Source organism: Channa argus, chromosome 5, assembly GCF_033026475.1.
Source record: "Channa argus isolate prfri chromosome 5, Channa argus male v1.0, whole genome shotgun sequence".
NCBI classification, from domain to species: Eukaryota; Metazoa; Chordata; class Actinopteri; order Anabantiformes; family Channidae; genus Channa; species Channa argus.
Window position 1 is genome coordinate 3,462,975 of NC_090201.1, and position 21,748 is coordinate 3,484,722.

The following is a 21,748-nucleotide window of genomic DNA, read 5'->3' on the forward strand; positions in this document are numbered from 1 at the left end:
GCTGTGAGGATTAAATTAGCAGCCAACATTTCCAGGAAATCACATTTAAATGTAAACACCATTGTGTTTATCTCACAAAAGTGTGGCGTGCTGAGGCCAGTGACATGACATTTAACACTCGACTCGACAAATTATTTCTGATGGGAAAGAATTCTTGTTTTATTTTTTGGGTTTTTTCAATGTGTAACAATTGCACAATTGAAGCTTAGGGCACTAGTTCATGAAGTTTGTTATAATCTGGGGATTTGTAGTACTCACATAAGTATCAACACGCACGTAAATTTGGTTACACAGTCATATTTTGGAGAAGAAAAGCAAGTCTCCAGAATAAAAGTCATTTAATGTTAAGATGAACACTTTAGGTTTGAGTAACGTGTGCTGCACAGGGAGGTGAAATAAATAAATAAGTTTAATGCTGGACAAGGAAGCAGCAATCAAGAAAGGTAAAATCCAATTCCCTCTGCCCTCCATGTCTGTCACGCTAGGGCTGGACTGGGATTAAAAATCAGCCCTGGACATTTGCACAGACAGACCCACCACAGTCGGCCAGACAACAACTATTCTTGCTCTATCCTTTCAATAAATTTACTTCCCAGTCCCAAATTCCACCACTTAGCTGAGTAATACCCTACATTCTATAATAAAAAATGAAAAGTTCTATTGTTACTGACAGATGTTTGGGAAAAAAATATTCTACTCAAGTGTACAGGGCAGTACATTTACCACAAAGTGCTTTGGCCTTCCAAATATTTATATTTTTATCTCATATTCTTGAACCAACTACAATGAGCAAACCTTCACTTTATGCAAATTACACAGACACACACACACACATATGTATATATGTGTGTGTGTGTGTGTCACCGGAACACAAGACTGTATAAATGTAAGAAATCTTAACAGTATGGTAAAAGGTCTGCCTTTATATAGTGCTCTTCTACCTATCGGTACTCAAAGCACTGCTTCTCTTTTAGGCATTCACACTCGCAATCACACACACTCTCACACATCGATGAGGGAGCTGCTATGCAGCTGGCCAACACTCACCAGGAGCAACTTAGTTGGGGTTCTGTGAAATGTTCAAGGAGACTTCAATGTGAGGCCAGAGGAGACGGGGATCGAACCAGCAACTGGGGGATTGATGGTGAACTGCTCTACCTCCTGCATCACCCATGATGATGATCGATTCAACAATCATGGGGATTTAGTTTATTTAAATCAAGACACCTTGCTTCATATACCACACTGCTGAAACTGCCAATGTGACTGTTATCATTCTGATAGTTAGAGTTCAGTAGGCCACATATTACCTACTGGTGGGCCAGCGGGTTTTTGATTATTAATATATGTGGTTATTTGGCGACACCAAGTATGACAAAGGCAATAGAAGCAGTTGGTAATACACAAGAAACAAAGACCACAGGGGAAAGGTGAACAGGTGCGGGCAGAAGCGATAAGTACCTGGATGCAAACCAATCCACTATCAAGACCACTGACAGATGAAATACATGAGATTGATTATCTTGTCACAATAGCACCTAAAGGAAAGTAAACCAAGTGTCCCTGACGTTGATGTGGAAGCAGAAAACATTCATGTGGATTCTACTTTGACGCGTACTATATCTAAACCTGGTTGGTCACCGAGTACATTCCTTGATGTCAGTGACGTCTTTTAGCAGAATCATGCACCCTGCCATACTGCAAAAGTAGTTAAAGGATGGTTTGAGGTGTGGACAAATTCTCCAGGTCACAATCCAATCGAGAATCCATGGGATGTGGTATAAGCACACATCCAAAACCATGGAGGCCTCTCCTCTAAACTTACCGGACATCAAGGATATAATATTGATGGCTTGGTGCCAGAAATCACAGCACACCCTTAGAGGTTTAGTGGCCTTAATGCCTTGCTGGGTCAGGAATGTTTTGGCAGCGAATAGGACCTACTCAATATTAGGTTGGTGGGTTTTATTGTTATGGCTGATTGGGATTTTCGTATTCTGTTAGCTTTAGAGGCTACTTGAGGTGACTATATAATTGCTTTCAACTCAGAGAAAAGCATACAAAATGATTTTGACTGTAATTATATTAATTTTGAGCATGAGACTTAGACAGTTATATCAGCAATATCTGCAGTTTAACATATGTTATAGCATGTATATATTTGTATCTCCATTTCATATTTTCCCATAATTGATGCAATGGAGGCAGTGACAGTCAAATTAGAACTAGCTACAGTCACCATGCTGGAGAGGTAAAGACGTTATTCTTTAAGTCCCTAGTACATTTTCAGGCCATATCAAGAAACTTGTGTTTACTGATTCTGATGATAGCTAATGTGTATCATGAATTACACTCTGACTCCCCTGTTGTCTGTCCCGCTCTATAAGGCTCAGTGAGCCGCTCAACATCTTGCACCTGCTGCAGAACAGACAGAGCTGGTGCCACTGCAGAAGTGGTGTCTGATGAATGTGTAAATAGGCAACTGTTTGCTAACACATTTTCAACTTTATGAAGTGATAATATGTCAGTGTTGTGTTTACAGCTTGTTGCATCCAATTGGACCAAAAAAAAAAAAAAAAAAAAAAAAAAAAAAATCAACTCTTGTTAATGCTGCTTTCAAGTTGGTTATTTGGAGATTTGTAATGTGTCTGATGTTTTTAAATGGATTGATACATTTAAATGTATTTGACTCATGACTCATTTAATTATTTTTTTATTACTTTTTGTATATATTTATCCAAATGATTCCAGATGTTTTAAAGAGAGACATGCTCTCATCTCTTTCTCTTTCTAGACAGGGTTCATAAAATAAAGAGGATCACTTGACAATGTGATATTATGTTATAGTGAAGAGGCTCTGAACATTTGCTCTCAGAGTTAAAGGGTTTGTTGCTTGCTTTGTATCCTTTGTATTATTTAGTTCTTCCTTCTTTCTATGATTTTTTTTTAAAATAGGATTTGATGATCCTCAAACCCTCTGATGATCATCAAACCCTGTTTTGAAGCTGCTGTCCCCATACAGGCTCCCCTTGCACGAGGTATTTACAGGACACCAACATTGTTTAAGTAAAGAACGAAAAGGAAGTATGAACTGCAATGAGACTGGAATTGCAGGTGTTGCCTAAACATCCACGACCATAACCCACAGGTGCTTTTACATGGCTTGTGTTCTGTAGATGTGTACCTCCCCTGACGCAACAGCATCTCTCATTCTCCTGCTCTCTGATAGTTGTATAGCAGAGCAATGATGTCAACAGCAAAGATCTCATTGCTAGAAGCTCAGCGGCTCAATGTGACCTACATGCTTTATCTACACAAGATGTCTTTTACTCACCTCTGTCTCTCTCTTTCCTCTCTCCTCTCTCTCTCTCCTCTCTCTCTCTCTCTCTCACCAGTGAAGGGTTGCAGCAGCATGAAACGAAGAGATTACTCAAACAGGACAAAGTCATATTCAATTACAGCGCAGGGATATTGGCTGTACAGTAAATTGAACAATTATGTGGCAGGGCTACAGTGGCAGATGTGCAGAGGCCCCCATTTTAGTGGCGTGTGCTGTCAGCAGTGCTGGGTCATTTCATTACAGCTGCAGACTGGGAGGGAGGCTATTGTAGCATACTTATTAAACTACACACACACGAACGCACACACACAGTGGAGAACTGAAAGACAGTGATAATAAAGGAAAAAGGCAATTCCTGGTAAATTCTTGGTAAATTTGCTCAAAAAATCTATTTATTAAGTAGAAAAGTACCATATAATACTTCTAGTCTTATGTATGTCCTGTCATGTCCAAAAATGTCTCATTATAAAAGCATATATATATATATATATATATATATATATATATATATATATATATATATATATCTTATATATATATATATATATATATATATATATAAGTATTAAAGTAGAAGAGTAGCAATGACTTGCATTAAATACAAATTTATTCTGAGTCTTTAAATGAGAAGCCAGGAATTTGACTCAAAGCCCCCAGCACCCATCTTATCATGTCATGCTAAACCATTTTTATATTTTGTATGTATTTTTTTTTTTTCATTAACATAGCATGAAAATCCAAGTTTATTCAACCTAATGTTCTGATTTCTGTCAGAACTAACATATATGCATTAGCTGTTCTAACTTTTAACTGGAAATTGTGAGTTGACTGAATAAAATCTCGAGCACCATGGTGGTAGAATGGTTACCACCTCGTGTGTTTCTCTCTGTATCGGCCCTGAAATAGACTGGATGGCCCTTGCTTCTCACTCTATGACACCAGGGATAGGCTACAGCCCCCCATGACCCTTATTAGGATAAGTGGTAACAGATAATTGATGGATGGATAGAAGAATGAAATTCTGTGACCACAGTTTTTAAAGAAACAAACCTAGCGTATTAGTAGATTTCCCAGCATGCACTTTTTGAGCTTTTATATTCCTCCGAAAGTCTACTTTGTTTTAAAACGTGATGGAAACTTTTTGTGTTTATTACACAATTAAAAAGTTTCTATTTATAATACGAGAATAATGCTAAAACCATGAGTTTAACCAAACAACTGGATTTTGTCAAAGTTAATGTCAACAGTTTGTTGTCTTGGCATTGATTTAGACAAGCAATTGCCCCAGCTGGTGAGAATTCTGGTGAGTCCTTCATGTGGAAAGAAGAACTGAATTTAAAAAGTAATAAAATAAAAAAGTCCAAAAAGTTTAAAATAAAATATATCTGCTAATTTTAGTAAAATAAAAAAACTAAGGTAAACTTTTGTAGATTTTTCTACTGCATCCAATTCTACAGCAGTGGACTGTAAGATGGACACTGCTTTAAGGGAATCATTTTACAGAACACAGTAGTTCTGAGGAAAGTGCAATTGAAATATAATTTTAATGAGATAAGTTTTTTAGGACATGAAGAAAATTCTGCCAGCTACAAATTGCCCATGGATTGTAGTAAACAGTGGGCTAAGCCTTGTCAGAACAGGGATTTTTCTATTGTAATCACTGAAATGACAAAGAAAATAATATGAAACGACACTGATTAGGCATTAATAAGTATTTCAGCACATGCCTGAGTATTTGTACCTGTAGATTCTAAAAAAAAATTTTATTTTAATGGCAAAATTCAAATGTAGGTCAGAGTTAAAAGTCAGTTACAATCAAACAAAGCACAATCAATTAAAAGATCCTCAACTGTCATCAATGTGTTTTCACCCCCTTCATTCGTATTTTCACGTTGTCTCATTGGTGTGCACCCCCCTGTCAGCCTTCCTTCCCAGTGTTCACACCTAATGTTTCACTGAGGCACGCTGCCAGTGAATTTATTAGCACACATTCAGAAAACAAAGATGAGATGGAAGGTGGCACCGAGACAGAAGGAGAAAGTAGATTACAGACATATTTGAGCTACAGTAGGGATGGTGATCATGTGCAATGATGGTGTGGTTCTAAGTTACAAAACAGCAATCAGCCTGATAAAAAAAGACAAGGTAAATCCACTGGATAAACTGTAGCTGGTATTGCACTGTGACAGACCAAGCTCAAACCAAATCACCAGTACAACATACTGAACTGTATAATGAGGAAGTACACAAATACACATAACACGTTGTCCCGTCTGAACGAACCTGTCTTTACACAATGTTAATGTTGACACTAGTACGAGATGGGAAATGATCCCAGAGTGCTGGTGTCAGTTCCTTTCCAAGCTTCTCCCAACTTGAGCCAGAGACACAACAAGCTATATGTCATGTGTTTCACTGTTAGAATCTCTTGTATTTTAAATGCATTCCTACTGTAGAACAGCGCTGCTGTCACCACATGTTGGGGCGACTGTGGCGCAGGAAGGTAGAGCGGTTGTCCACCAATCTCACAGTTGTTGGTTCAATCCGTCCCCGGCTCCTCTGGTCACATGTTGAAGTGTCCTTGAGCAAGACACTGAACCCCAACTTAGTTGCTCCCGGTGAGTGTTGGCCAGCTGCATGGCAGCTCCCCCATCGGTGTATGAGTGTGTGTGCGATTGTGAGTGTGAATGGGTGAATAAGAAGCAGTGTAAAGCGCTTTGAGTGCCAGTAGGTAGAAAAGCGCTATATAAGCGCAAACCATTTACCATGACCATTTACATTGTGATGCATACAATGATCACACGGTCCAGAAGCATGATGCTCTATACTAAAAGCCTCAGCTTAAATACATAATTGTTTATTGGATCACATCTATTTCTAAACCTTAGAATAAAACCCTTACACAAAGTTTAAAATATTAATGTCTCTTTAAACAATTATAAGCAGCATCTGAGATAAACAATCAATCTTTACCACTGGTGATTTTACCAATACCAAAGCTGATGTTTGTTAAGTTGTCGTTATAGCAGAAAACAACAAAACTGACATTATTTCCAACTGTCATGCAGCCGATTTGAGTATTGTCACGATGTGGCCCTCAGTTACACTTCCTCCCTTTGGACTTTATTTTGTAGCCCCGCTTCCTGTTCCTAGTCTTTTCCTTTAGCTTTACTGTTCGTTATCCCTCATTATTGTTTGCACCTGTTCCCCTCAGTATTTAGGTCCAGTTTTCCCCACAGTTCCCTGCCTGATCCTCATCTCTAGTCTAAATTCTCAACTCATGAGTTACCTGACTCCTGTGAATTGGACTCTGTTTTCCAGCAATGTTTGATCTGAGGTTTGCTGTGTTTCTGTTCATATATCCCCTTAGTCTTTGTGTTAGTTGGGTTTCCCGGTTTGTAGTTTAGGTTTAATGGGTTGCATTTTGGTTTCCTTATAATTTGTCTAGTATTCATTTGGGTTTGTGTTCTAAGTTGTATCCTTGTATCCAGTATATTTCTGTTGCCTTTCGTGTTTATCTTCATACCCTCTTGTTAGGAGCGATTTCTGTTAATTATTGATTCTTTTACTGATAAATGTGTTTATTAGTTCAGTCCCTCTCGGTCTCCTCACCGTGTATTTCTTAAATTGTTGGTGAAAATGGATTTGCATTTCTGTCAGTGAACTAACCTGGAGAAAATTTTAGGCCTGTTGTGGTGTTTTTTTTTTTTTTTTTTTTCTTCCCACCACCAATACCACAAAATTTCTCGATAATACAGTCCTCAGATTCAAACGGTTAAATTTGTTCTTCACTCATCTGATCACAGCAGCCACTCAAGTCGAGCGTTTCCTTCTCTCCACACACATACGGGGGGTCTCTGTGTCAATTATTTTTCTCATTCCACACATATTAATATGCCGCCTTTTATCAGCATTCATAGAAGCCCCATTTTCCAGATCTTTGTCATAGTTACCTCTTTCCTCTGTGTCTCCCTGCCTCCCTCCAAGCCAAACCACATTTCTGTACTTGATTTCCATCTGTCTTACTGGTTTTCCCATCAACGCTGAATTATGTTCCCCATAAAGGAAAACAATGTGCATCAAAATACTTCACACAGGATGAAAAGTCAGCCAGCTCTTACTTTTGTAGACGACATCCTGGAGACGCCTAGGGGTGCAAAGCGGGCCAACACACTAAAGAGTACATTATGGGACATAACTGTCAAACCTGATGTTCCTACTCACTTACAAAATCCACGTGCTATGCTGAAGAGCAGCGGGATTTTATCTGTGTAACAGAAGAACCGAGATAGCAGAAAAGCTTAACTTTCAATAAGTCCCGTGTATTCATCTCACGGAAAAGCTTGAAAAGCCTTTATTGTAGCAGCTAATGACCTTCCATGAGGCACCACTAAAATTACAGCTTTTTATAATATTTTATCCATCTCCATTTTATATATTGATTCCCCAATCTCCAATAGCTAAAGCAGCATTTCCCCTCTGTGCCTCTGAGTAAAAGAGATTGCTGTGATTTTATGAGCTGGTACAGTCACCATTGTCCTTGAATGCTTGCAGCTCTGGGCAATGAATTCCCCTCTGTTTATTACTTTATTCATTCTGTTTTACTTTTCTTCTAGTTGTACTAAGAGTTTCAGTATCTGCCAACTCAAATCTAAGCCTGACAGACAACTGGAAACATTTTACAGATGATTTTTTTTTTTATATTTCTATAGTGTGGACTGGACAGAAGGTAAAACAGCTGATAGATATATAAGTTTTCGTTAATGTTACAGGTACATGTATACATATATAAACTAAGATTTCAGCAGTTGTTCATTTGGTTGAGGATTCTGTGCAAAGTGACGTATGAATAAGATAAAATTCATGTCACATTCTACAATACACATCACTGTACATGCACAAACTAACATAAATGCCTCACAAATGACTAGTGAAAGAGCATATTGGGCTGTCTCTGAGACACTAGGCCCACCACTGGTCCTTTTTACTTTTTTCAGTACTGGGAAGATTATTCTACACAAAAACGGATAATTATGAAAAGACATGACACACTTACAAGATATTGTAGGTGTATTTTGTTTATCATTGCACAACAACGTATCACAAAATACTACCTCCATTCTACTAATGTTATTGTCAGCATGCAACATTTGTAGAGTTGAGGTATTTTGCGTGTGTGTATTTGTGATGGCAATATAATAAAGTCTCTATCTACAAAGACCAGATAAGAAACTCAGAACCAGATATTGCCAAAATATAACAAGCTGATTATTAAAGTGTACCAAAAAGCATTGCATCTCATTGATTTATTGTTGAAATTGAGGTTGTTGCAGCATTTTTGAAATGTTTGCTCCACTAAATGAATGACAGCCCTATTTTGGGGTCCTTCATGACTGCAGAGCACACTTACCCGATATATACACTTGATGGATATTACACTGTTCAATAGATGCCAAGGCTACTCAAGGTCTAGTTGAGATGTGTGGAAATATCATGATGGCTGTGAGGACATCAAATTGATGCATTTTACCCGGAGAGGAAGTTGGTTTGATCTTGCATTAGACACAGAACCAATGATGCAATCACAGAGAGTACTCATATAATGCATCACCCCTCACACCTTGCACGGACAGCTCAATATGTTCATTTAATCAGCATACACATATTGAGGGGCTGGAGTGTGTACGGGCATACACAGGTATAGGCAGTGACAGTAAGCGACAAGGTTGATTGAGAGGAGTCTTTTTTGTCCTCTGTGTCCTCTGAATGTGCTGAGGTCCGTCATCAGATCCTGGAAGAATTGTTGTTCCTGTATTTGATATTTGTTTTTTCACGCTTATTTATTAGATTGACTGGATGACTGAGTGTGGGTTCATATGAAGGGGTGGGGTATGGTCCTTTTAGTTTGTAATTGTTTCCTTCATAGGGGCGACTGTGGCGCCGGAAGGTAGAGCGGTCGTCCATCAATCCTGCAGTTGTTGGTTTAATCCCCGGCTCATCCTGTCACATGTTGAAGACACTGAACCCCAACTGAGTTGCTCCTGGTGAGTGATGGCTAGCTGCATAGCAGCTTCCCCATCAGTGCGTGATTGTGAGTGCGAATGGGTGAATAAGAATCAGTAAAAAACTCTTTGAGTGCCAATAGGTAGAAAAGCACTTTATAAGTGCAAACTATTTTCCAATTCAGGTCGCAACAATAAAGCTTATAATTTTTCTGGTGATGGGGCTACGTGGGATACCAGAGCCAAAAAATGCAGTTTTTGCACAGTTTTTACGCCGGATGCCCTTCCTGACGCAACCCCCCCCAATTTCTACCAGGCTTGGACCAGCACTGCACAGCTGGGGAGGGGAATGGGCTGTTAGGGGTTCAGTGTTTTGCCCAGTGACACATATAGCCAGGGCCGGGGATCAAACCACTGACCCTGTGGTCCGTGGACAACTGCCTTTACCAACTGAGCTACAGCCGCCACTAAATAAAATCTTAGGCTAAATGTCATAAACATTCAGAGATTTGTTGTAATTTTTTTCAACTGTACTATAGCTTTGCACAGCAGTACATGTGATGTAGACGTGTGAGACAGTATTTAAAAGTGTTAGGAAAAAGTAAGAGTGTTGAAAAATGTATTGACTGATAAATACTCTCTCTTGTCTGACCATTTAAACACCTAAATAGCAAGCAGATCTTAGAGTTGCAATACAATAATGTATGATTTTTAAAAAGCACAAAACATAAGTAAATCCATCTTTTACATATTATTTTCTGACTAAGTTACATAAATTATCTGAATATATGGCATGAAGTGAGAAATTCACTAAGTGACCAGTCACTGGATATTAGTACATCAGCTGAGTATTGCATAAGCTGGACCCAAAGGTGTTCCTTTAGGGAACTGCGATGAAATTTTGTTTAGATCTTTATATTTTTTAATAATTATTATTAGTAGTAGTAGTACTAGTAGTCGTAGTAGTAGTATTACTACAGTATATTTTGCATTGAATTTTTATCATAGTGCAACTGAGAACATTTTGTGCAGTGCGTTTAACAGTAAGCAGTTTTCTGCAAGCCCTCCAACTTTAATGGCCACAGAGGTCATTTCTACCTACCCTCTTATACATCAAAGTAAAATATTGCCTCTATGTACAGATGCAGGCGCTTTTCAAATTGCACCCTTTTTGGCATCACACTAACCAAATAGCTAAATTGTATTATGGGAACCAGAAGACGTGGCTAAGCAGTAAGAGATATGCCTTATTCATTTTAGGCGGCCAACACATATGATGTAGTCTTTCGTATTTAATAGAAAGTTCTCCAAATACAAGTCTCTAATAACTAAAAATGAATGTAAGTAAAGAAAGTTTTTAAGACATCATCAATTTGGAACACTAAATGTTACTGGCCTCTGAACACTTTTGAAGTAAAAATGACCCACACTCTGTACAGCAGACACCCACCGTGACACACAATTGCTGCTGTGCCTAACATAAAGACACAACTCTTTCCTAAGGTGAAACCTGCACACAAAGGCTGGTAATAGGTCATCAAGACAAAAACAGTAGAAATATGAAATGGGGTTGGGGTTCTGTTGTCCCTGGTGTCAGAACTGTTAGAGCCCTAATTCACAAGTCAGGTCAATGTGAACATGAAGAGTGTTTAACTTTCAGCAAAATGCATATACAGAAACAAAAAAGTATTTTAATTAACCAATAGATGTCCATGCATGCAAACCAGTGGATTGTCATGTGAAAATCTGGACCCAATTCAGGACAGCAACTAATTCAGTGCCTGTTTAATGTCAAATCTGGTTTATTAGCTTTTTTGTATAAGCAAAAACAGAAGTGAGTCTGAATTCTGAGCAAGGCAAAGCAAAAAAAAACTTCTTAATGGACCTTTATAGTGTGTAGTTCTATAAAATTCCGCTAATTCATAGAATTAAACATAATTACACATCATTTCATAATAATTACAGTTTAGTTCTAGTTTACATTCTCTCTTCTCTGAGTGAGTCTGAGTGTCATCATGTAGTACTCACACTTTGTGGGCATTTGTTAAATGACTTTTAAATGTGAATATCATTAAGTTGATTTTCTTCCCTAATAGAAGTGTCTGGTCATCAAAGGCAGGTACAGGTACAAAGCATTAACCCGTTCTAAAAGAACCACAAACATTTGACTGCGAATGAATGGAGTCATTTACAAGCTGTTGATGTCCTAAGTTAAAGCAGTGACTACTGAAAGGCCCGACAGGCTTTTACAGCCAGCCCACGCTTATAATATGGATTAGTGCACCCAAATGAAGTCTGAGTGTTTCAGAATATCGTCTCAGTATTCTCACAGTCCTGGGTGGTTCCCTGGTCCCATACAAAAGCCTGACTGTTATCACATTTATTATTTAGAAATTGGAGCCTCATTCTGCTCCTATGAATAGAAAGTATCACTGTCATCATCATTTATTATATTACTTGAGGCTGACACCTATTTGCTGAAAATGTACACAACACTTAAATAACTATGTCCAAATACTGACTTAACTGAAAAAACTATTGATTTATTTAACACATCACATGATTCACCTCTCTGATTCACTGCAACTGCAGCTCAAAGCGTTGGCAGTTACATGTGACATATCCAGAGTACATTTCATTAGATATCAAGGAAGTTTTGAGGAGAATATTCTTCCTAATTTACTTAAGTGCTGTATAGTTCTCTGTGGGGAGATATCGGTTTTCTGCTGACCCTTTTCATAATGGAGGCAGAGGTCAGCGGCCGTGCTTACAGTAGCTAGAGAACAGAGCCCCAGAGCTGGTAGAGATTTAGTGGACTTCAGCAGAATGGGCTGAGTTATTCCGTTTATAAGACAGAAATTAGTTTTCTCCTTAAACTGGAGTCTCAGTACAAAGCATAAAGCATCACAATGAAAAAATATCCAGTGAATTATTTATCTAAAATTTTTTGCAAGGTTGACTGTGTTGACATTATGAACAGTCACTATAGAAGCATTTCTTTTTCACTGAACTTTCAAGCAATAGCAGTAACACAGTAGGAAAATTCAAAACAGTGATGAGAAAAGGTAAAGACAAAACAAGGTTATGTTTGAGATATATTACAGCTCAGAACTTGTGTTTTTCTAATAGCTGCTGAATCTCATAGAAAAAGCAGTGAATAATGTCATCAGAGGAAGGTTAACCCGTGACCCTCCCATTAAGTACAATCTTGCTGTTCAAATTCACAGTTCCTTTAAAAGTGTGTTATACTGCAGCAAAGTTTTTAATGCACCTACTCATTCTGACATTGTACAGTAGTCCTTCAACCTATTATAAGTGAAAGTCAAAAAGACAGCAGGAAATACAGTACATTGGTTTGTCGTCCATATAGGAGGGATGTTAAAGACATTATCCAGCGTTTGGATGATATTCACATTCGGCCTTTCACACACATTCACATGAGAATATCGATATCCAACCGGAATTGAAATTCACAGTTTTTCTACTTGTACGAATGAAATACATATAAAATATTGTTTTCAGTAGCAGTTAGCACTGGAATGGTTCTGGAAATGCCAGATTGAAACTTTTTTCCCCAATATTTTCTTAATATTAATAAAACATAGTGGCTAACTTGGGAGATAAAATTAAAAGTTGTCTGACCACAGTTGCTGAACATTTTTAAGATTTTGTTCAGACTTTGTCAGCACTTGCTTAAGGTTAGATTGTAATGGCAGTTTAGACAACGGGCACTTTACAGTATTTTCCTTCATTTTTATTTATTTGTAGTTTGTTATACAAAAAGACCAGTAATTCCCAACATCTCTTCTATCATTTACACACATATAGGTTGTTTGTCTCTACCCTCATATACAACCAATTGAACATTTTTTTAAAAAAATAGTACCACTATGTAGAGTTCTTTTGAAATTCCACCCCTTTAAGCACCTGGCAACAAAACGGCTGATACCATTGCCTACAGCGGTGCCAAATAGCTCCTAGTTTCCCACTCACTGGAATTTTAAACGTGCAAACACAGCAGTTTGGGACAGATTAGGTTAGGGACAGACACTAATACAAATGTTAGGATTAGTAAAAAAAAAAAAAAAAAAAAAGCCTTAATATCAGTACTTACTAGTGTGACATCACAACAATGTGCATCATTTCACTAGCTGCTACAACATTAGTTGTTTCACACTTGACACCAACCCCACCCTCCTGTGTGAAATTCCTTTACTTTGTGACACATCAACCACCCCAATCTATCTTAGTTCTAAATACTATGCAGCCGTCTTGCAGGAGTTACACTAGATATTGCCAAACAGTGATATGTATCTGTATCATTTTGGCAGCCAATACAACAATTTACTGCGTATGTCTATCATATGTCCTATGACTGTGGACTATCATATGTCCACAGTCTTCTAATTTCCTGTAATGTTTGGGTACAGCAGTTTTCAGCAAACATCATTCAAAAAGTAGACAATATATGTAAAAGTATAGTAAGGAAGAAAGTTAGTATTAAAGTGTTTGGCAGCAAATAAATCCACATATTTACAGTTGGGAGCTGTAAAACTGGGGAATAAGACATATCAGCTAGTGCTTGTTAACCAGTTCATTTCTTATGGTCTTATTTGGTCTTTTAATATTTCATCTTTATCCTTTTTATTTTGAAACAGCACCTGCCATTTATAAAATGTTATTAATTAATTGTTTTACTACAGGCATAATACAGGACCTACATGTAAATGAAATGCTAATTTAAAGATTATAAATTAAAATCTGGTGGAAATTTACATTGTGATTGCTTGAGAAAACTGCAGCACTTTTGTGTGAGCCAGAGTTATATGCTTCAGAATGAAGAAAATTGCATTTTTTCACTGTGATATTAATGCTGTATTAGGAGGCCATTTCAATTTTCAGACACAAAGAAGAGCCAAGACAAAAAAAAAAAAAAAAAAAAAAAGCCATTTACTTTCAGGCAAATAAAACTCCTTTTTCTTGTGAATAAAATGACTGTACATAACATATCATCAATTTCCATCTTCATTTACCCATTTCAAGGCTGCAGCACAAAGGCCTGAGGGCTGTCTGATGGTGACTTGAGGTGAATGGTAAAACGGCTCAACATGGAGCACGCAAATTAGGTTCGCCTCTCCTGTCGATAGCAAGCCCTGACATTGTTCAGGCCTAAAAATTAATTTCCTGTCAAGGGTGTGGATCTATGAGTATAGGCGTGTTTGTCTGTACGTGTCTGTGTAGTGCTGTACGGTGATGGTGGGGGGCAAGTAATTGTTAATACCAACATGCAGGTCATACCGTGAAGGGAAAAAATGAAAAGAAATCTTTCAAAACAGCCACTCCAGTGTTCGAGTTGTCCAGCCGGCAGGAACCGAGAGCCAATCAGTTTGACCTTATAGTGTCACAGTCAGCTCATTGCAAAATATGGCCATGTAAAATGATATGGCCAAGCACTTATAATAATTTATGTAATAAAGAATGGAAAACATATATCATTGTAAGGGTAATACAGTATATTACATCGATAAGCTTCTATGAGGTTATAAAATGTACACTGCCATAATAATCTTTTTTGATACACTGATTAAAATCACTTAAAGTCACTTGATCATCAAGTCCCTCATTTGTAAATAACAGTATGCATAGAAGTAATATAATTACTATATTACTACTCTAAATACAATATGAATAAGTAGTTTTGATACTAACCATCTAGAGTTACCATTGTGTCACAAACATTCTTCAACAAAGAAATTCTATACTGCATTACCTACAACATTAACACTGCTGTTACTAATAATGTCATGATGAACAAGGGGCAGTATGGCCACTCCGAGCAGTCTGGACCCCATCTCAGCAAAGTGTGGTAAACTTTGTGCAGAGGTGGTAGGAGTACACAAACTCAATACTGCAAGTGCAAGTACTGAGTAATCAATTTTCTATTACAAGTACTACTTTGAATTTTGTACTCAAATAAAACTAATAAGCAGGATATGTACCTTTTACTTAAAGTACAAAACTAAGCATGCTCCACTAAGATAATGTATTTTAAACAATACTTATGATAATTAGAGTAATGAATACAGAATAAGGTTCAAAGATCAGTGTGAATGTGATTTTCATGTGAATGTGAATCACGGTGTATGCATACATATGCATGTTGTTGAAGTTGTGGCTGATGAGTGTATGTGGTTATATATGGTATTGTGATTTTTTTTTTTTTTAGTTGTTGTCAGCTTTAACCTCATTGATCTGACAATAGGTCCATAACAAATTCTATGGTTGATTTTTGCGATGAGAACCATGCTATAGTTGAATTCATCCAGCATTAACCATGAATTATAAATAGGGCTGAATTAAATTGCTTTGTGCATTTCAGTTTAGAGCACACTGATTGAATGTTTCTTCCTGAAATACTTTCTGACTCTAATCTTAGTAACTATGATGTGGGATAAAATATAGTTTACCTTGAATAAAATGTTGCATTTGCTCAAACAACAAAATTGAACCACAGTTCCCCTAATCATCATGTTATCTTCTGTGTCACATTCTGCTTTCTACAAACAATTTTACACATTTAACATTCAGAATTCAGAATTCTACTTTGCATAAACTGACATATAACAATTTCATTAAATTCTAAAAATAAGGCCTCTTGAGAAATAAAGCACACATAAGCCACAGATTATTTATGATAATGAAGTACAGAGTTAATCTTTGTCTTTCTCAGTCTCCTATTCTGGAGGACTGTCCCCAGATAATGCTTGATTTGTCAGCACTGTGCCTGTTTTTTATCTGTCATTCTGATCAGGCCAGGGGTAGAACAGCAATGGCCCAGTGAGGTCCTGATAGGGGTTTGTCAGACCTCTGGAGGACACGATTAGAACAAGCTAATTAGGGCAGATTGAAGTTTGGGAAACTTTGGAGGAGTCATTGGAGGAGACAGAATGCAAAGGAATGTGTGTGTGTGTGTGTGTGTGTGTGTGTGTGTGTGTGTGTGTGTGTGTGTGTGTGTGTGTTAGTAACAACTATTTACATTAGAAAATCAAAAATGATAAATGTGTTTAATGGTCACAAAGCACAAAACATAATTTCAGTGTTGTTCAGCTAATGTGGACATTTTCATGCCATTGTTTGGTTTGTTATCAGTCATTATCATACTGGTTGGTCACCTACTACCTACTGCTATAGTTATTATGAGTGAGATGTTTTTTAAATTAGTGAGATCTATTTGCTGTAATAATTGTTACAGGCCCCAGAGAATCATTTGAAGATGTTCTTTGAAGTTTGAAGTTGTGTAGGAAGGTGGATGGGTAGCTGGACAGGTGGCTCACATCTATGGAATTGGTCACGTGTTATCAACAAATGCTTGATAACATCCGAAAACAGGTGACTTTTTTGCTTCCAAATAACAAACGCTGAATGACCAACTGAATAACTACCAGACGGTAATTTTCAAAATAAAGAGACGGCAGCTCTTCATTACAAGCAGCTTATTGCAAAGGTTATGTTTATTCTTAGTCAACTTCTACAGGTCATAATAACCATGGCAGGAGAACAAGAGAAGTTAGGTGATGTAGTATGTTGTGTAATGAGTGACAAAGCTTCACCCTTCTCTAGGGTTGAGGAGGCCAAAGTCAGTAGGAGGGAGGGTTCAGTCAATACAAGAGTTCTGATCTACTGTTCGCTCTCACACCAAGGGTTCAGCTGCTGGGAGGTGTTGCTATGGCTTGTAAATCAACTAGTCAACTAATGGAAAAATAATGGTAAATGGTCTTCACTTATACAGTACTTTTCTACCTACTGGTACTCAAAACGCTTTACACTGCTTCTCATTCACCCATTCACACTTACTCACTCACACACGGATGGGGGAGCTGCTATGAAGCTGGCCAACACTTACTGGGAGCAACTAAGTTGGGGTTCAGACACATTGACGTGCGTCCAGAGGAGCTGGGATTTTAACTGTGGGATTGGTGGTGCCACAGTTGCCTACTGTGTTAATATGAAATTTTGCCCTCAGCCTTATAGGAGGAGAATTCTGTCATGCTAAAAACTGTCTTTAAGTGTTTTGACTGAATTGAGCAGAGGGTTATCAACAGTCCGTGAGACCATGAGCACAGCCTTGTTCTAATATTAGCTAATAAGAGCCATGTTGTAACAGAAATCTTTCATGAATCATGAAAATAAAACATCCACTATTATTCCAGTCTGCTGTCTCTCAATTGTTTTTCTCTCTTGCCCGGATCCTGCACACCATTACATCAGCATCTTATGTAAGAGCTGCGATCAAACATGTGCGATGGGGATGGAGGGGGTGCATCAGCTGCAGCAGCCCTAACTGAAACTGTCACCGGCTCTGTTTTTACCCACAAGCTCCCGCACTCTCACGGGCACAATGGGCAACCAATTAGGGCTGAAACTAGCAAGCGGAAAAATTTAAATAAATAAACTAAAAGATCATTTGTGGCCTGGGGCTGGCATCACTTGCATGGTGAAAGATTAATGCTGACCCCCTGAAAAAGTATAGGCTAAAAGGGACAGGGTAAGTAGCTTTTTTTCTCTTCTGAAGCGCTGGAAATAAAAAGAGTGGGCCTAGAGACACCTTCAGGCCATATGAACACCGAGCAGAGACGAGGAAGAGAGCAGCGGAGAGAGGACAAAAAGAGAGAGAGAAAGAAGACAAACATATTGTATTGACAGTGGCACATAAGTGCTTTCCCTCTAAAACATACATTCCCGCACACAGCATGCTCTCAACCACACACTGTACTTGTAAAACTCCTCAAAGTACTGAAATGTCCAACATTCTAAAACAACTGTAAAGCTCACATCTTTAAACCTATAAAAGTCACTTTTCTATAATACATGAGCCTTTAATAAGGGCAGAGGGTACGGCTGGGACACTTTAAAGGCGTCTCACTTATTTTCTCTATTTATCTCCTCTCTGCTGTTCTTTCATTTGCTGTTATAATAAGATGTTAATCAAACTACATTTCCTGCACATATGTCACCTTAAAAGCATCCCAGGAAACCTGGAGATTATGCACTTTGTATTTTTTTCTTTTTTTCCAGGAAGTGAAAAGGGAAAAAAGGAAATTAGAATCAACTAAATTAGTAGTGACAGTTCGGATAGAAAGAGCAAAACAGACGGGCAAAGTGGTGATTGTGACACAACCCTGTTGTTGTACAGATAGAATTCAAGCTGTAAAAATTTGCAACATTCTGCATCTATCGAGACACAGGTAAGTATGTAGAAAGTCCTGTGTCTGCATTGAAAAGCTAACATTTATATTGTTGATCTGTTTAACACAGACACCTCTCTTGACAAATAACAACTTGAAAATGTCATTTAATTTCTAATTGGGGTTTGTATATTTAGTTATTCTGTGTTTTATTTCCTTATTGCCTTCATTCCAGTGCTGATTTGAACACTGTCAGTAAATACACAATAAATCTTCTCCATCTTTGATTCATAAACATACAGTAGAACATGGCTGTTCATGAAATGTGATTGATTTCCTTCTCATGTAAGCCGCAATGTGTGGGGTAAACAGCAAGCACGACACCAGACTTGGATGTTATCATTAGAACACGGCCCAATATCTGTTCCTATCAGGCCATGCATACAGTATGGCTTAGTAGGTCCCTACTCTAACTGCCTGTGGGTACAGTAAGTGGGTATCAGGCACGTAAACTATACGTATTTGGCACAAAAAGGCACAAAAATGATGGGTTAGGTTTAGAATAAAGATATTGGTGTGAGTTAAAATAAAGTAACAACACAACATTAAGTAGGAAACAAAGCCACTGTGCTGTCTGTAATATTGTTTCTCATAAACCTACTCATTTCCTACAACTTACTGGTAAATAGTAAGTTCCCTACTGAGCCTGAACAAATGATGGTTCACTTCCGTCAGATGTTTTCAGGAGGCCAGTAATGGTGTAATTCTATTATGTATTCTGTTGTTACCAGATTCATTTATTTTGGAGAGCGGAACGTGGGGATATTTGGACAGATGCCGCTTTCATAAAAAATGTAGACGGATTTAATGTTTCTTTACTACTCGCTTATGGCCTTGATGAAATCTTATTTTTAAATTTCTTATTTTTAAACTAAATATAATCAACATGACTGTGCCAACCCTAACATGGCTCTGTTCCCTTCACTGCCATTGGATGATGGTTTGTGGGCCTGTGGCGACTCATTTCCTTTGATTATCACTGTTCTGGCTCTGAGTTGATGCCAGTAATTATACTGAAGACAGTTATTTTTTTCTTGTTATGTGATGAGACATCCACTCTTTGGACAGAAGAAGGCTGGCACCGTCCTTGGTTCTCGGCTATATCAAAACACTTTTGATTGTCCCAGTGTCTAACATCTTTGAGTGTTTGGAGTCTGTCAAAAGCTTGCCATTTACAACTTTTTTTTTAAGTAATACAAATCCTGAGCCCAGCTTTCCTACCAAAACACAAATGAAAATCCAGAAAATTGGTGTCTCCAAACATAGAACGAGTCATTTACAGGCTTTCTACATTTACTAGTGCATGTGGAACAACCAAAAAGTCAGCAAACTTTCTTCACCAGAAAAACTGGTTGTTAAATACCAAACACACACAAACACATACCTGAGTAGGCCCAATAGGTCTCCTCGGTAGTGGCTCTCCGGAGTCGTGTCCCACTGGCCATGGCTCGGCGAAAGCCTTGGATAGGGGATTTCAACTCAGCTTGGCTTCCTGTCAGTGCTGTGGGGGAGAGGAACATAAAGACAGAGGGGGTTAGCATAAACAGCACCAGAGCTTCCGCAGAACTCTGCAACCCCACCTAGATACATGCTGGGCAGGATGACAGCTTACTCTGTACTATGCTACCTTACCATGCAAGGTGCCTCATAATATCATTCAAAGTAGGAGCAAAGGTCAAAAACTTAGAAAACTAAGAATAGCAACTGTGTAGAAAACAAACCAAGATACCTCACATACATTTCAGGACAGCATTACTACTCAGCTTCTGTTCATGTAACACAACATTAGAAATGAGACCAAATGAATTAAGTGGCTTCCTAATATACCAATATTGGTATATTGAGAACAGTACGTAGAGAACAGAGATCTGAGTCCCTGCTTTGTTTCCTACACATACAAAGTCTAAATATTAGGGTCATTTTAAAGAATGAATCTTGAGTTAATCTGTTGCAATGCAAACGAATAATTAATTGCACATTTATGGTCCACTTCAGACACCGAGCTGAGTAGTCTGCTATAGAAAACTGTCGACAGAAAATATCTGTAACGTGTGCACAATTTCATCATAACATAGTTTCACTAGAAGATAGGATTCATTTAGAAAACAAAATGTATTTAACTTTTACTTCAAGGACATATTCATGACAATTTACAGCATTTGTCTGCAATTATTATACTTATGTCAATAGAACATTTATATGTTTCAAATTAATATCGTCATAACTTAACAAATTGTGTTAAAGCTAAATTGCTATTGATATATTTTATGGGGCTTTGGCTGGTAAAGTCAAAGAGGGAATGTCTAATTCACTAGACAGCAGCTGTTCACTTGTTATATATTTAGGTAAAAGTATAACCCAAGTGGGATATAGTTTGACTGGGATTTCTGTATTTTGATCTGTTTCTGTTGCCAAGGCTGATTGAAAAGTTTAAGCCTCACAATATCTGTCTGGTGTCTTTATAACCCATTACATCATCAAAGTATCAGCTCAGGATAGTAAGACCTCACAGTATGGCTAAGATAACAGTTGGAACGAGATCCAATCCTGACACGTCCCTTTTCTTTTAAGAGAAAAAGCAAACCATAAGCTTCCATTAGGTTTACAAAGATCCACTCACATCTTACGCAATGCACAAATCTTGAGGTGGATGCATTGGTCAGTCAAATAGTAGATAGTACATGTCTTAAATTTTACACCTTTTAAAATCCTATGTCTCTTCTTACAGTTAGAAATATTGGAGCAAGGCAGTTTTTCTTAGAAGTAAATTTTCCAGGTTGGTTTAATTTGAAAAATTCAGAATACTTCTGTTTGTTTCATGGGTGAAACTTTTCTCGCCTCCTCTGAGGCTGAGAGACCTCCTTGAGCCCTGCCAAAGAAAAGGCAGAAATGGAGTGTTCGCTTTAAAGGAGGACAGTGTTTCTGACAGCTGCTCTTCTAATGTCTCTACTTTGCAGTGTGATTTGCCTCTTTAAAATCTTTCACAGAACAAAAATCGTAAGAAAATCATTGGAATTTCTGTAACCCTGCTTAAGGCCTATTAAAAAACACATTTTCTTCTACAGCAACTTTTACTTTAGAACAAGACATTTGCACAAAGTAAGCAGAAGTGAACAGAAACTTATAATGTGGTGTTCTAACCTCGAGGGTGGCACAACAAC

At 37.9% G+C, this 21,748-nt stretch overlaps 1 protein-coding gene across 2 annotated transcripts in view; it reads right to left on the minus strand.

Annotated features, from left to right (window-relative positions):
• ptprga (protein tyrosine phosphatase receptor type Ga) overlaps positions 1 to 21,748 on the minus strand; it is a 451,880-nt gene that overhangs the window by 344,384 nt on the left and 85,748 nt on the right. For both annotated transcript variants that reach the window (XM_067504881.1, XM_067504880.1), the window contains exon 2: positions 19,972 to 20,088. In XM_067504881.1, the coding sequence (XP_067360982.1) occupies positions 19,972 to 20,088 (117 nt within the window). The remainder of the gene's footprint in view (positions 1 to 19,971; positions 20,089 to 21,748) is intronic.